At 36.5% G+C, this 17,382-nt stretch overlaps 1 protein-coding gene and 1 long non-coding RNA gene across 5 annotated transcripts in view; one reads left to right on the forward strand and one right to left on the reverse strand.

Moving 5' to 3' along the window:
• sdk1a (sidekick cell adhesion molecule 1a) overlaps positions 1–17,382 on the reverse strand; it is a 601,048-nt gene that overhangs the window by 118,946 nt on the left and 464,720 nt on the right. For all 4 annotated transcript variants that reach the window (XM_049475506.1, XM_049475505.1, XM_049475504.1 and 1 more), the window contains 3 exons: positions 11,083–11,198; positions 8,331–8,526; positions 5,601–5,699 (listed from right to left, as the gene is read on the reverse strand). In XM_049475506.1, the coding sequence (XP_049331463.1) occupies positions 5,601–5,699; positions 8,331–8,526; positions 11,083–11,198 (411 nt within the window). The remainder of the gene's footprint in view (positions 1–5,600; positions 5,700–8,330; positions 8,527–11,082; positions 11,199–17,382) is intronic.
• The window catches only part of LOC125799256 (uncharacterized), a 345,287-nt gene that overhangs the window by 110,346 nt on the left and 217,559 nt on the right, over positions 1–17,382 (forward strand). The window lies entirely within an intron of this gene.

The following is a 17,382-nucleotide window of genomic DNA, read 5'->3' on the forward strand; positions in this document are numbered from 1 at the left end:
ATAAAAAAAAAAAAAAAAAACTTCTATAAATCGACATACAAGTCAAGTTTAATAATAATAATAATAATAATAACAACAATACAGGTGCATCTAAAAAAATAGAATATCATTGAAAATTTATTTCAGTAATTCAGGTCAAAATGTGAAACTTATATCGTCGCTGTCCTATGAAAAACACTTATTTCCATTTTTGTTGATTTTTTGTTTACTACATAATTTAAACAGACAAACTGTCCCTTACCCTGTGCCAGAAGTTCTTGATGAACGGACCAATAGAAACTCTTCAAAATGACCTGAAATAAACTCTTTTTACATTGACTTCCATTGAAAGTTTACAAGGTTTTTTCTCTCTCCTGTAAAGTTGCTGTTTTGGAGATAAGTGTTTTTCATTGGACAGCGACGATTTATTATATAGATGTATTACACACAGAATGATCTATTTTAAGTATTATTTTATTTTATTGTTGATGATTATGGCTTACAGACAATGAATCTCAATAAATCCAAAAATCAGTGTCTCAGAAAATTAGAGTATTATATTATAAGACCGATTGGTACTTTTGGCAGTGTGGGCAGTGTGCCAAGTCCTGCTGGAAAATGAAATCTGCATCTCCATAAAAGTTGTCAGCAGAGGGAAGCATGAAGTTCTAAAAAAATCTGTGGGAAAACAAGACTGCACTGACTTTAGACTTGATATAACATTGATATTTTTTTTTGGCTGTAAGCCATAATCATCAATAATCAACAATAAAAGAAATAAATGCTTAGAATAGATCACTCTGTGTGTAATACATCTATATAATATATGAGTTTCACGTTTTCAACTGAAATGCTTACTGAAATAAAAAAGGGTTTTCAATGATATTCTATTTTTTTGGGATGCACCTGTATTATGACTACTATCTGTTACTCTGTATACTTCATTATTATCCTCCTTCTTTTACCCTGTTCTTCAATACTCAGGACCCACAGGAGAGAAAAAAAACACCACAAAGCAGCTAATATTATTATTATTATTATTTGGGTGGTGGGTCTTTGATTCTCAGTACTGCAGTGATTAGCACTGATTAGCATGGTGGTGGTGTACGAGGTGTTAGTAGTGTGTGTTGTGCTGGTGGTAGGGCGAGTGGAGCAGATACAGATGCAGCAGTGCTGCTGGAGTTTTTAAACACTGTATTCTCTATTCACTCTATTTGTTACACCTTAGCCCATGTCTGTCTTCTGTTTCTGCCTTATTTTGTCTCTTGTGCTCCTGCCCCTCTGTTTACCTGTCATGTTTCCCAGCCATGTGCTTGTGTTGTTGTTTTTGTACCTGTCTCCACCCTAGCTCCGCCCCAGCCCTGCCCTAGCTATTAGTGTTCTCACCTGTGTCTTGTCTGTAACCCCGCCCCCTCGTCATCCTAGCCCAGGTGTTTCTCACTCTCCTCATGTATTTAAGCCCGTCTGTTTGAATGTTCAGGGTCGAGTCTTTTGTATTTTGTATATTTTGTATGCTGTATCCTTCGTATCTTTGAATTCCTGCAGTCCGTTTGTATCCTCGTCTTAGTTTCTTAGTCAGTGTTTCTCAGTTTATATTTATCCTAGCCTTGTTTTTTTCTGTATGTTTTTTGCGTTACCCGCGTTTAGTTTATTGTTTTATTTTATCTTGTTTATTTAATAAAGTATATATTGCACTTACGTCCATCCCTCCCTCCTTCGTAACATAAGACTCGACCCTGAACATTCAAACAGACGGGCTTAAATACATGAGGAGAGTGAGAAACACCTGGGCTAGGATGACGAGGGGGCGGGGTTACAGACAAGACACAGGTGAGAACACTAATAGCTAGGGCAGGGCTGGGGCGGAGCTAGGGTGGAGACAGGTACAAAAACAACAACACAAGCACATGGCTGGGAAACATGACAGGTAAACAGAGGGGCAGGAGCACAAGAGACAAAATAAGGCAGAAACAGAAGACAGACATGGGCTAAGGTGTAACCCTATTAGACACTCCAACCTACAGCTGCTCCACCTTACAGTAGATACAGAAAAGTCAGAAACAGAAGCTATTATCAGTCCAGCAGAGATACACTGAGGTGTTTAAAAACTCAAGCAGCACTGCTGTTTCTGATCCACTCACTGTACCAGCAGCACAACACACACTAACACACTTAAAAGCGGCATTCCAGTGAACAGATCGATGCCCACACAGAGAGAGAGGTGTCTACAAATATTTGTAGGTATATTGTAACAGTGAGTGCACTCAATAATAACACAATCTTTTTCTTTCTGTCAGGGGAAGAAATAATTCCAACAATTCCCGAATGATTGTGGCGAAGGATGCACACACAAACACACACACACACACACACACACACACACACACACACTTATACACAAACACTTATACGCATCTGCATTGTTGCACTGTTTCACAGCATCATTCTTTTCAGAGCAGAGCTACGGGTAGCGTGAATTGTTTCTGGCAACTGAGCCGCGAACAACAATGCTGTAATTGCCTTTGTGCAAAAAAACCAATGAAGTGTTAAATAGAAGTATATCCATTAATGAAGCTCTAAAAAACGCCAGCATGCGCTGGTAATGAAAAGCCAACACCTCTGAAAAGACTCACCTGTGCTGTCTAACACAATGCTGGGCTAAATTTAAACAGAGGGGGACAGATTTGATTACATTTAGGAACAAAGAGAAATCCAATGAGCAATGAATCACCCTGACAGACGATATTTTACCAGTGCCGGGAGTAAAACACGGGGTTACTGAAGGTTCTGCGGCTGCACGTGTTTTAAAAGCACTACAGTAGGGTATTATCAGGAATGGCACCGCAATCTATTTTCACACTTCTCCGCTAAACTCTGAGATGATGACGAAACTTCACAAATGATTTCTGACAGACGGGATGATGAGACATCCCAGTGATAGTGAGAAAGATGAAGCCTGGCGTTTAGAGTGTGTTTATACTTGGGTCAATACCAATATAACAACAAGCTGTACCTTTTGTGTGAGCGGCTTAGTTGTTTAAATGTCACAAACACTGAGTAACAGAAAGTTTTTGCAAGATTTACTCTGAACTTTAACCTTAACTTTAACCCTAGAACCCTACAGTCGCAAGAAAAAGTACGTGAACCCTTTGGGATTACTTGTATTTCGGTATAAATTGGTCATTAAATCTGTTCTGATCTTCATCGAAGACACAACAATAGACAAACACAGTGTGTTTAGTTGTTAAAGCTCCACTAGGTAGGATTGAGATTTTGTGCTTGTGGGTTCCCCCTACAGTTGCAGAGTGTAATAAATGTTTCTTTAGAACTAAAGGTTGGAAAGCAGGTCGCAGTTCTCGCGAGCGTTGGTCGTTGGAGCGTTGGTGAGTCTGGTTTGAGCTCAGATGAGCTCCGGCACAGACACGAGAGCACTGCTATTCCTCCTATTTCACCTCAATGCAGCACTGCAGTGAGTTTCAAGTTGTAATTTCACTTCTTTAAAAAGATCAAAAATCAAGGAAATCCTACCTAGTGCTGCTTTAATTGGCAGAAACAATTGTAATTTTTTTGGAAACTATTTCGTTTAGCATATCGTCGCTGTCCAATGAAAAACAAGTATTTTTATTTTTGTTGATTTGTAGTTTGCTACATAATTTGAACAGAAGAAACTGTCCTTACATGGTGTCAAAATTTCTTAAGGAATGGATCAATAGAAAATCTGAAATAAACTCTTTTTATATTGACTTTCATTGAAAGTTCAGAAAGATTTATCTCTCTCCTGTAAAGTTATTGTTTTGAAGATACTTGTTTTTCATTGATCAGCAATGATATCTTGTAAAGTCCCAATTTTTGGTGCCAACTTTGGGGCCTATAAAACTGATGATAATGATGAAAGCAAGTACATTTTATATAGTTTTCTCTGATGTGGAGAATGTTTTTTATTCATGTCCACAGTGCTGTCTGGTTAAGTTAAATAATTATTTTAATTGATTAAATTATACCAGAAAATATTTAAACATACTTTAGTCATTAAAAGTATTTATTTTAGATATTTTAATAAAAAAAATCTAGCTATTTAAACGTGTCCAAGAATTCCCTGTCCATCCTGTTATCTTTGGATAAACCTGCCCCTTTACGAAAAAAAGAAAACTTTGACATCACAGTGACATCACATCCTTGAAACCTTTCAGACCTGAATCATCTCTAGTGATGGAAAGAAAATAAATTAGAAAAAGAATGCCATTTTCTGTCTGTGATGCACAGAAAAGAAGATTCTAATATTATATTACAAAATCTGTATAGAAAATAAATACAATTAACTAAAATATTTATGAGTTTATTTTTATTTCCATTGCTTTGGAAACATGTGTGGAATATATATTTTATTTTTAATTGACCTTTTTTACTTCATAAAACACCCCTAAACAGAAAAAAAACATGATTAAAGATTAAAAAGTGTTCAAAATTATATCAAATTTGTAAAAAGAAAAAAAAAAAAGATTGATTGGTTTATAAACTTTTTCATTGGCTGGTTCATGGTCCATTCTAATGGACAAAAATAAACAAAATACATTAAAGGGTCTGAAAGGGTTAATACTGTTTTATTTTCAAGGGACTGTAGACACATCCTCAATATTCAACCTTTAATAATATTAATTTCACTTAATATTTCTCATACTCTCAAGTGATTAAGTTGGAAAATATAACTGCTGTGTTCTCCAAAATATTTTTAAATGTAATAAAAGATAAGAAAAAGTTTATTTTTTTGAAAGCTTTAATGGCTCAGTATAAAGAGGCATATCGCACCGGGGTTTATTATTTATTTAATTATTTATTTCTAATTATATCTCTTTTTCTGATACCACTTTAAAATAAGACTACCTTTATAAAGGGTTTATAAATGGTTTACAATTAGTTTATTAAGGGTTACTAATTAGGTTGTAAATGCCTTAAAATCCATTAATAATCAGTTATAACATATACATAGAAAGGGCAACAATGACCTGTTGTTTGCCAAATAGTGAACCCACAGCCGTTCTATGTGTTATAACTGATTATTAATGATTTTTAAGGCATTTACAACCTAATTAGTAATCATTAATAATCTAATCGTAAACCTTTTATAATCTCTTTATAAAGGTAGTCTTATTTTAAAATGGTACCCTTTTTCTCAACAATTTGGAAGGCCAAGTACCCCACATACTCCTTAGGACTCCCTCCATAACTAGAAAGTAATGCCAACACAGTCAACAATAGAATGATTAACTTTGCAAATGAAGCATTACTGAGTTTCCAGTGCACCACCTCTGATACATCAGCTAACAGATGGCTGTGCTCACTATCATCACACTAGGAGCGATGAAGGAAGAGAGGGTACCATCTACACACCCAGAGAGAGCATGGCCAGCTGTTCTCTCTCAGACTCCGGCTGCTGATGCAGGATTCTAACCTGGATTCTACTCCACTGGACCACTCAGAGCCCCCAGAGTTCATTTAAATCTAACCAAATCAGACAAGAATAAAAACACCCGTAAATAACATCACGTTCTCCCAGGGGTGCTGCAGGGAACGCAGAGAGCTCAGGATTGATTCCTAAAAGCACAAAACTGGAATAAACTCACCTGTGATGATTCCGTTTTTCTCTACAGGCTCCTCCCAGCTAACTCGCAGAGACGTGTCGAGGATCTCAGTGAAGCTCAGATGCCCTACAGGACCTGGAGCTGAGGGGTAAACACACACACATACACACACACACACACACACACACATTCGCATAAAAACAGAGACACAAACAAACACACACAGAGTCAGAGTTTTTCCTGTTTAGTAGGGGTGTGTGATATGACCCTAATATATAATATCACAATATTTTAAAGCATTTTTGTGATAATAATATTTTTGGGAATATAAAAAACACTCATTTCAAGAATATACTACTGTACAGAATAACCTATGTAACCACAACTGATCACTGCTTAACATGCTTTCTCTAATTTTCATACTTTTTAGTATTTTATATCATTTAGTATTTTTGTATATATAGATTTTGTATGCTCTTTAAACCAGGGGTTCTGAACTGGTCTCCGCTGGGGACCCAGTGTATTCTCCTAGTCATTAAGTTGTGACCCACTCTTTTAAAACACAAACCAAATTTATTTTTGAAAAAATAGCCTGAAAAAAAAAAAAAAAAATTAAACATGCATATACATGCAAAGTAAATTTAGAAGCATGTTTTAATAAACTGAAGAGGAACATGGCAACTATATGTATAAAAGTTGCTACAATAAAATTAAATATTAAAACTTCACAAAATAAATAAGGCCACAGAGCGAGATATTTCACTTCTCTGAATATCTCTCCATTCAGAGTACTCCCTCTGCCCCCCCCCCCCCCCAAAAAAAGACAAGTACAAAATCAGATGAGCATTAATTATTTATTTTTTTTATATATATTTATTTTTTATTTTTGTTGAGTTATGTCCACTGCACTGCTGCAACACTACACGTTTTCCTGCGAGGTTAATAATGGATTATTTTATATTTTCTTAAATAGATGTTAAAATCTGACTTAGTAAAACAGTTGAAAACAATCAGTTTGTAGAATTCTATTTTGCAGAACACCAGTCATTTACCAAGACTACAAATTTGATTCAAATAATAATAATGTACCAAATAAATAATGTAAAATAAGAAAGTGCATACTATTTAGTGCATGCACACTGAATCTACAAACATAAATAATTATACAAAAAAATGCTCAAAGCTTCACAGTAAACATCACAGAAAAAAACTAATGCAAAATAAACAGCTTTTTAAATGCAGAATGCCACTATTATCACAAAATAGATATTTATTTTATTATTTTTAACATAATGATAATATTGTATAAGATATGATAGGACACACCCTTACTGCTCAGTGCTGCATCTTTATCATCACGGCTAAACTGAACTGATCAGCTAATGGAATTACTCTCACTTGCAGAATTACAGATGTATTTATGCATACCCTAAAATGTCGAAGCATGTTGACATTATAATTCCGGGACAATGCATTTAATTAAATTCACTTTTGTCTGCTGCTGATAATTAGTATTCCACACAGTACCCCCGCAGAGGCTGGAAGCATCAGCGCAGTGTCGTGGCGGTGTTGTGAAAGCCAGGGCCCAGTGTTAAGTTACGCACATCACAGTGACACCGCATATTAATTAAATGGAAAACAAGAGATTTCAGCTTTGAGGTAATTAACCACATTAAAACACAACAAGTTCCGGCACATGCTCAGGTCTTCACTGTGGCTAATCCTTTTTTTTTCTATTTTTCTATTTTTTAATTGAATTTTTGGCTTTACTTTATTCGGAAGTTCCTGTCCAGATGCCTCAAAGTGCCTCGTGCAGCTTGATTTAAGGCGTGTCAGTGTGTCTTTGCTATCATAACGATGGGTAAAGTACATCGTGCACCTCTCAAAATGCACAGAAGGCATATATGTACTCATTCTTTTAATTAATTGTGGGTGTGTTTTGGGTGCAATGTAAATAAACCATAAATAAATAAATCAGTGTGTCACTTGCCATTCCCTTCAAGAGCCAGGTGCGCTCTGACTTTGGCGGATTGCTATTTCAAGGGTGCAAGTAATTGATGGGAACAGAAAGATCCCAGAGGTGAAGCAGGCTGAACTGCACTCATAAATTAACAAACACTAAAAAAGTAATATAAAAATGACCTATATTTTGTGTTGATGTAGAATAATGTTATTTAATTTTATGCTGATGTAAAAGTTGCATAACTACCAACAGGCACATGCTCTATGGGTTTGTGCACTGCTGCATGCCTGTGTTTGTGTAACAATCTGGGGTGTACATGCCTTGGAGATGCACATGTGATCATTCACTGCCAAGATAGCAATGAACGTCTGACTGTTGATGTCTGTCTAGGTTGCTTTCAGCCAGTGGTGCACCTGTGTTTTCTGTTGCTAAGATAGCAATACACCAAAAATTTACGGTGTAGATATCGGTGTAGATATATTTACTAGCCTGTGCAATGTAAACGTGTGTTTCACGAAATGGACAGTTGTGATTGGACCGCATGCCTCACGTTGAATCTAATCTAACCCTAAACCTAATTCTAAAAATGTTAATATTACAGTTTGGGTTAGAGTTAAGTGTAGGGTTACATTTGATAGAGAATCCTTCCGCTGCATTTAATATACATGCAGTTTAATGTTAGTTGAATGTTAGGTAATGTAAGGTCTTCAAGGCGTCTATAATGAAGCATCTGAAAAAACGATACTGTATTTTGTAGTAAGTAGAGGCAAGAAGGAAGAAGATGTGGAGGAAAGGTCAGCAGCACTCACCGTCCTCGTACGTCTGTGCCAGTTTGGGTGTGCTCCTGGGCCCGTTCCCTGGTGTAGTGAAGCACAGCACTGAGGTCAGGTACCAGGTGAACTTCTTCAGGCCACTGACGTAGCCCAGGTGACGGGTGCCGTGGTAATCTGGGGTGATGGTCACCACCGTAGTTTCCTCAGGGGAGTGCTCGGGCCATGCCATTAACTGATGGAGAGAGAAAGAGAGAGAGAGAGAGAAAGAGAGAGCGTTTTATTCAGTCTTTCACTCTTTTAGACAGAGAGTAGACTCCAAACAAGCCTCCTAACTAGCACCATTTATATTTCTGTAAAAGTAATATACACTGTATATTTCAACATCCATTATATGTGCAATGGCACACAGACAGTATTAGAAGTATTAAAGTATTAAAAGAAGGGAGTTGGAAATTTTATATGACAAAGTTCGAAAAGTATGACAAAGTTCACAGAGCCCGGTAACAAATTAGCATGTTTATTTAACAGTATAACACAGTGTTGTTTGCTGTAATGTCCCTTGCTGAACAGAGTTTAGAAAAAAGATGACTTTTTGACTTTTACTTATTGGTACTGCAATTTAGGCTCTCTCTCCCTCTTTTTCCAAGTTGTTAAATGTGGAATATGGAGCTACACTCCCTTTCCTTAAAGCTTCCTCATGTTTGGTGCTAAAGCTCTCAGCACATTTAAATATTCTAATTCAATAAACATCAGAACTACCCTGGGCTATTACAGGAATATTATTGAAAAGTTAACTTCATTTGAGTAATTCAGTTTAAAATGTGAAACTCATATATTATATAGATGTATTAAACACAGATTGATCTATTTTAAGCGTTTATTTCTTTCATTGTAAATGATTATGGCTTACAGCCAATAAAAACCCAAAAGTCAGTGTCTCAAAAAAATGTAATATTATATAAGACCAATTGATACTTTTGGCAGTGTGGGCAGTGTGCCAAATCCTGCTGGAAAATGAAATCACTTCACTGACTTTGGACTTGATTAAACACAGTGGATCAAAATCCGTGTATCATTCGTTCATTTGATATTCAATTGAGAATCAAAATCGGAAAATTAAAAAACCAATTCGTTTTTTCGTTTTTTCGTTTTTGAATATAATACCAAAAAACGAATAACGGCTTGTATTTTGTATTTTTATTTGGTTATCCAAACAAAAATTGGAAATTTAAAAAACGGACCAGGAGCCGAATTTGATTTTGATTTTGAACTTGACCCATTTGTGTGCCCCGGAAGTTACTGATTTGTTTATTCTTGGTGGGTTTCTGTTGCGCGGGAGTTCACTGCAGTGTTATCTACACAGTCTGTATTGCTGTAGGCTTTGGATGGAGTTGAGGATGGAGAGTTTTATCTTGTTCAGAGGAACTAAACGCGTTGCAGTGAAAGAAGACGATATGACAACAGAAAAAATCGGCAGGATCTTTCAGGTGTTTGTCTAACGTTCCGTAGCTAAATGTCATATTTAGTTAATACCTTCAAAAAGATCTTTAATTAGGCCAGAATGTGGTTCCAGTCCGGCCATGCTGCCTACAGCAATACAGACTGTGTAGATAACACTGCAGTGAACTCCCGCGCAACAGAAACCCACCAAGAATAAACAAATCAGTAACTTCCAGGGCACACAAATGGGTCAAGTTCAAAATCAAAATCAAATTCGGCTCCTGGTCCGTTTTTTAAATTTCCAATTTTTGTTTGGATAACCAAATAAAAATACAAAATACAAGCCGTTATTCGTTTTTTGGTATTATATTCAAAAACGAAAAACGAAAAAACGAATTGGTTTTTTAATTCTCCGATTTTGATTCTCAATTGAATATCAAATGAACGAATGATACACGGATTGATCAACACCAGCAGATGACATGTCTCTCCAAACCATCACTGACCATCAGCGGCCTCCATAAAATGGAGATGAAGATTTCATTTTCCAGCAGGATTTGGCACACTGCCCACACTGCCAAAAGTACCATTTGGTCTTTTATAATATTCTAATTAATAATATAATAAATAGTCTGGCAGGCCAACAGTCTACACTACACTATTATTACTGTCCTTCTCCCAACAATACAGGGAAGTACCAGCATTAAAAAAAATAAAAAATAAAAAATAAATCATCACAGAATATAGTTGTGATTAATACAATACAATTTTAAAGAATTGAAACCACTGATATGAATATAAATGAATGTAGCCAATCTAACACTGATTATTTTATTTACATTCAATGCTCATTATTAAAAGCTTAGTCATAATACAAACAAAAAAGTGTAATTAATTAATCATGTTTAATCACATTACTTTCTTGTGGTTAATCTAATTTATTTTTATTGATTGACCAATAGAATAGGACTCTCAGGAGCTGATTAACATTTTTAAACTATTTGGCACCAGGCCTAACATCAGGCGCAGAACAGAGGGGTGATCTAGAGGGATGAGGTGGAAAATGAAAGCATCAAATTGCCAATCAGTACTGCATAAACCTCACATCTCACATGTAATATTACCTCTCAAATTAATCCCTTAAAAAATAATGCACTGGTACTACAGGAATATGGTAACTAATTAGCTGAATTTATTTGTTTAGCATATATTGTGGAGTCCCACAAGCTTCAATTCTGGGGCCTATAAAACTGATGCTAATTAAGAAATGTAGGCTTACATACAGGGTTTAAGTGATTGAGAAAGTTAGAACAGGTCACTTGAAGGAACACTGAAGTTGATTGATTACCTTGTAGCCTTGATTGATGCCGTTAATGAACTGCTGAGGTGGGGGATTCCAGGTGAATTTGATGGTGGTTGAGTTGACGGCTACAGCCTCCACACCCTGAGGGGGCGCTGTGGGAACTTCAAGACACAAACAACACAAATGGTTCTGTTAAGAGATATTTTGTCAAACTTTCTACAAAGTCAACATCCAGTATAATAGCTTTATTACATTATACACTCATAGGAGAAACTTATTTTGGTGAACAAAACAAAAATATACAGTATTTTTTTTTCTTACATTATAATTGAATACTGAATTGATTCAGACTATGACGGAACACATATAAGGAATCATGTAGTAACTTAAAAGTGTTAAACAAACCAAAATATCTGTTGACCTGCAGTTTCTGAGTCTGGTAACTTTGATGAACTTATCCTGTGCAACAGAGGAAACTCTTGCACTTCCTTTCCTGGGGCGGTCCTGATGAGAGCCAGTTTCATCAAAAAGTTCATGAAGAGTCTAACTTTTTTCTGTTATTTCCCCCCTGTTATGTCAGTTAATGACTGTTAAACTCTAGAGGGAGCCAGCGAGTGAGTCAGACTGAATGGGGTGAATGGAGCTAAAAGCTAAAAGGCTATGTTTAAAAGGCGTATAACTGGAGTTCAAAACGAAAAAAATGATGTCTGCAGTACTGAAACATTTAATATAGCTACTATTGGACCAGAGACTGTAAAAAAGATGGAAGCCGTGTCGCTGTTCCCATTTATTCAATAAAAATGAACATGAATGTCTGGACAGTAGAGACCAGATGAGGGAGAAAGACTGTGGAGAGACAGCCTACTCATTTAAATAACCCCGCCCCTGAAGGCTGCGTCCACAGAGCTATACACAGCCTATGGTCTCACCCATACAGTCATTTGTCCCACCCCGGCTAGGCGTAACCCAGCCCTTTTACAATAACCACACCTTTTTGAATAGAGCTGAATAACATTTTTAAAAAATGTGTTCTGTGGCGATATAAAAAAATTGACAATATAAGCAGAGGTTATACTAGCTGCTGCGTTTAAATAATGGAGGTTGAATTACAGTAAAAACGTGAATAAAAGTTGTCTGTTTTGCCATTAAAACCTATGGGGATGGGTGGAGTTACACAGCTTTCTGCAACCGAACGGCAGGGGGCGCCCGACCTGTGGTGGCTTCACTTTTGAGAGACGACGCTCTGTCCAGCTATACACTGTCTATGTGTTGGACTCACTTTAAGTGCGTATTCTCCTCTATAGAGATTCTCTGGCATGGCGGCGGTAGTTCTCGTGTGTTTAGTTCTGGTGTGTTCTCGTGACGAAACGTGTTTCTGGAGCTGTGAGTTGTGTGAGGTAAGTCACTAATATCCCACTATGAGAAATTGTGTAATTTGTGACCCCATGTCACCGAACAGTTGTGTAATGTGAAAGTCTCAACAACCGAAGCACTTGCGATTATAGCACAACTAGGCCTGTCACAATAAGAACTTTTTGCGGACAATATATTGTCCCAGAAATTATTGCGATTTTAAGACTATTACATGCCACTGACATGACAACAGAATAGTGTAAAAAAAAAGCAATTATACACTTTTAAAAGACAGCAAACATTGATTTAACCCTTGTGTGGTGTTCGGGTCTGTGGGACCCATTTTCATTTTTCATCAAATGATACAAAAAAAATATTTTTTCTAACTCAAACTCATTGGCATTGGCTAATTTTTTTTGAAAAACACACTGTACACCCCCCCCACACACATTAATATTACATACAGTATGTTTGGCCAAGGGCTAATAAACATTGCTTCATTTGTAAATTTGAAACTAAACAAATTTTCTACTCATATCTTGAGTTTAATTCATTTTCTTTTACATTTTATTAAAAAACTAATAAAAAAAAAGAGTAGCACTTTTTAAAAGAAATGTAACATAAGAAAGGTAAAGAGCAAATATTAACCATGTAAGCTGTTTATATTGCTTGCAATTTAGGTGAAGCGAGCATGTGTAAAGCATTTTAATGTAAAATTGCTTAATTTTGCTGAATTAAATACAAGTAACAAAGTAAACGAGTAACAAAAATATGAACACCACACAAGGGTTAATCATTAACTATAATTATTTGGGGAGTTATATACTTATTTCTTCACCTACTTTAGTCCAAATGTGTTTATGGAGTCACAGTTATTGAAGCATGACTGGTTAAAATACTGTTCAATTTATATATGTGAACAAACATACGAATACACACAAAAAAGACGATATCACGATTATCAAAAATTATTGAGGTCACGTTTATTTATTGTGCGATAAATCGATATTGTAATTATTGTGACAGGCCTAAGCACAACCAGTTGTGTAGTGTGAACAGCACAATGACTGAAGACTAAAAAAGTTGTGTAGTGTGAACCTGGCATATGTTCACGATCGTCAGTCTCCCCCCTCTGCCTCTGGACCTGTATGTGAACACTGATACGAGGACTCGTTTTCCTGCACTGATGAAAGAGCACACGCTACCCTAACTACCCATTTTTCCGTGGCCTACAGCATCATCTCTTCTAAATCAAAACCTTTGCCGGCAGCCACTTTTTAGCCCTGAAACGATAATGGATCAGAATGACCCGTTCTCTTTTCATGTCTGTATTCCTGTAGCTGTCTAATAATTGGTTGGGTGAAAATATGGTAGCAAAAAGCACTTCAAAAGGTCTGAAAAGTCCTGTCTCGTCCTCGTCATCGGGGGGTGGGGTGGGGGGCTCTGTCTGAGAGTAAAAGCTAATGTCCTAGATAGGCAAGCCCTGGTCTAATGACTGGCTATCTCTGACGTCACCGTCAGCTCTCAGCGCAGGCAGACCGAGACTTGGGGGGACCGGCTCTGTAGTTCACTGTCTGTACTGTCTATTGGGCTTAATGCACATTATGTCTTGCTAGAAGCCACACTCCTCCACTCGCTGACCTATAAGCACCTGGAGCACTGGCACAAATCCCTCAGAGTAAAGTGGCATTAAAGGCAAAAAGAAGACCTTTCATCCGAGCTGCATACGGAGAGTGGAATAAAGGATCCATAAAATTTGTATCTTTGCTACGATGAAAAAAATAAGCATGTAGGCATTTTTTTTTCTCCAAAGACTTCCCAAAAAGAATAAAAAAAATATTTGGTAAAATTTTCTTTAAAGGGTATGTCTATTAGACTCTATAAACATACTCATAACACATTATAATGCATTAATAAGGCATTATATACATGGTTATATATAGCTCTAGAAAATAAAATAAAAAATAAGAGCCCACTTAAAAATGATGAGTTTCTTTGATTTTACCAAACTGTAAACCACTAGAATATAATCAAGAGGAAGACGAATGATCACAAGCCATCAAACCATAAAGTTATCCAAAAGCAGTGTGTAAGACTGGTGGAGGAGAACATGCCAAGATGCATGAAAACTGTGATTAAAAACCAGGGTTATTCCACCAAATATTGAATTCTGATCTCTTAAAACTTTATGATTATGAACTTGATTTCTATGCATTTGCGGGTTTGAAAGCTCTGCATCTTTTTTGTTATTTTATCCATTTCTCCTGTTCTCCAAATAGAATAAAACAGCAATTTTCATTTTACTCATACACATATCTATGAACAGCAAAATTAGAGAAACTGATTCAGAAACTGAAGGGGTCTCTTAATTTTTTTCCAGGGCTATAGATAAAGATCACAGTCCCCCCCCCCCCCCCCTATTCTATTGGTTGATTTGACCTTTTTAGTGAAGCTATAAGTGGAAGCATAAGGCAGATGCAGATGAAATGAAGTGATTTTGATATCCAGTGACCTTGTGAAAGCTCAGAGCTGGCCAGACGGAAAGCTGTGCTGCAGCTGAAAGAAAGGAGCTGCCTCGTTTAAACAAAAACCTGGGGGAGATTTTACAAGCCAGCCATCCTTATTTTCTGAGAAGCCAGACTGCTCTTTCAACACCTGTTGTGTAGTCTGAATTTTAAACGGGTGAAGCCGCTGCCTGCGTAGTACGGAAGGCCACCGCTGCACACGTCTGACTGAATTTCAAGCCGCATTTGCGGGACCCCTGGGGTGCTCTGTATCTGCTTTACTGAGAGACTATACCCCCGGATACCTAAGAAATCAGTTACTAATACACAACGCATATTCATGAACGCCCAGAGAGGAGCAGAGCACTTCTGAGAACAGCACTTCTTACTGACTTATAATGAATAAAAGAGGCTCCTGTTCAAATGTTGACCAATTAAAAGCTACTCTTGATGTATGTTTATGTTTATGTATTTGAAATGCACAGCAGATCCTGCTGTCTTCTGTTCTCCTCCGCTGTCCATTTATAATATATCTCACTATTAGTATGGATAACTGCGAGTGAGGCTGGATGCACAGGGTGGTTTGCTATTCAAAACACAAACAGCAACAAAAAGCAACTGCATGACACTAAGCTAAGCCCATATCCTCACGAAACACTAAATCATACTGTTACTGAAGAAAAATGTTTTATCTACTTAATGGCAACTTTACAGAAGAAGAAAAAAATCTTATTGACTTTTTAAATTAAATTCAGTGTTGGATTATCTAAGTTTGCAAGTCATTTTAATACATTTCTATGTTTGCTCTATTCATTATGATTCTACAGCAATATAAAGCACAATGAACAATGAGGCTGAACAATGCAGGGCTCTGAGTGGTGAAGCAGACTAAGGTGCTGCCACTATGTTTGAGAGATCACTGATTCGAATCCCAGTCATGCAGCTGCTTGCCATCGGCTGCTGAAGCCCTAAGAGAACAAAATTGGCCTTTCCCTCATTACTCTCAGGGTGATGTGGATCAGCACATGGCCTCTGTGAGCTGAAGTATCAGAAATTAGTTGCTGCGTTTTCCTCCAATTCTGGTGTTGGGGCATCACTAGTGATGGGTGGAGTCCTAATGAGTGTGTTGAGTAACTGGCCTCGTAACTTTGATAGAAAATGGGACTTAAAAAAACAATCAAACAAAAAACAATGAGGCTGTTGTTTGTCAGATTGTAAGTAATGAAGGAGACTCTTATTTTCATATTTAAAATCTAATTTTCTGAGCGTACCATGTTTTCAGACAGAGACACATCTGGAACATATTAATCTGACAATAATCACATTTAAACCACCTCCAAATGTGGTTAGGATCTGATTTGTTCAAGTGTTTTGCTATCCAGACTGTCAACAATCAATCTGGATGCAATTTTGATCTAGATTTAGAAAAACTGGACTTGAGTTAGCAGTCTAAACACAGCCTCAAGCTATGTTATATAACCTCGAAACTGATGCTAATGAATTATCACAGCTCAGAGCGCTTGGAGAAGAACACTAACTGCCAACTGTGTTACATTATAGCTAACATACATTCAAGTTCAGCAATGGATGCAAGAATTGTGAAAACGATATTAAAGAAGGGTTCTTATGTTAACAAGTAACTTGGCCTGTAAAGAGGTTTTTTAGTGAAATAGCTTTTGATTTTAGTAATTATGACCACTTAATGCTGTAAATTGCAAAAAAAAAAGACAATTTGCATTTCCTTATAACCAATAAAATGTTGTGCATAATCATTTGGAGCAGTGCATTTTGAGTTTTTTATTTTTTAAAGAAATTACTATTATCAATGGGAGGTTTGTTAAAAAATATATACTATATATGGGTCATGACTTGAAATTACACTGACTGTCATTAGCATTGACCATTTTGGAAATATCTGAAAAAAATATCACTTATATAAAAAAAAAAATCACTCAATAATTTGGAACCCAGTGTTTATTAGAATACATTTGGGCTTCCAAAATTGGCCCCATCATAATGGACCACCTTACTCTCACAAGAGTCCTATCTAGGCCCAATGGAGTTCATATTTCACCCCTCCTGGTCCAGATTGGCTACCCCTATGGCTACCCCCTTATGGCTACATTATTTGTGGAATAATGTTTGGTTCCATTAAAGAGATTAATGCATAAACAACATATTTCAGGTTCAAATAAGTAAACGTAAAGGAAGTGTGTAAAAATATTTTGTTTTGCAATACTGTATTGATTTTCAAAAATACAGTATACCTTTTTAATTGTGTGTTTACACCTTAATTATAGAAATGAATATGTACCATATTATATATGTATCATACTGTATATACTGAGAGTGTGCCATATCATATCATACGCAATAATATCGCCAACATTTTTTTATATCGTGAATTATCACATCAGGGTACTACTTTTTTACTGTTTTTAGCAAAAGAAAAATCCACACTGTTCTCATTTCCCATTATATCTCTACT

The sequence above is a fragment of the Astyanax mexicanus genome, chromosome 3 (assembly GCF_023375975.1).
Source record: "Astyanax mexicanus isolate ESR-SI-001 chromosome 3, AstMex3_surface, whole genome shotgun sequence".
NCBI classification, from domain to species: domain Eukaryota; kingdom Metazoa; phylum Chordata; class Actinopteri; order Characiformes; family Acestrorhamphidae; genus Astyanax; species Astyanax mexicanus.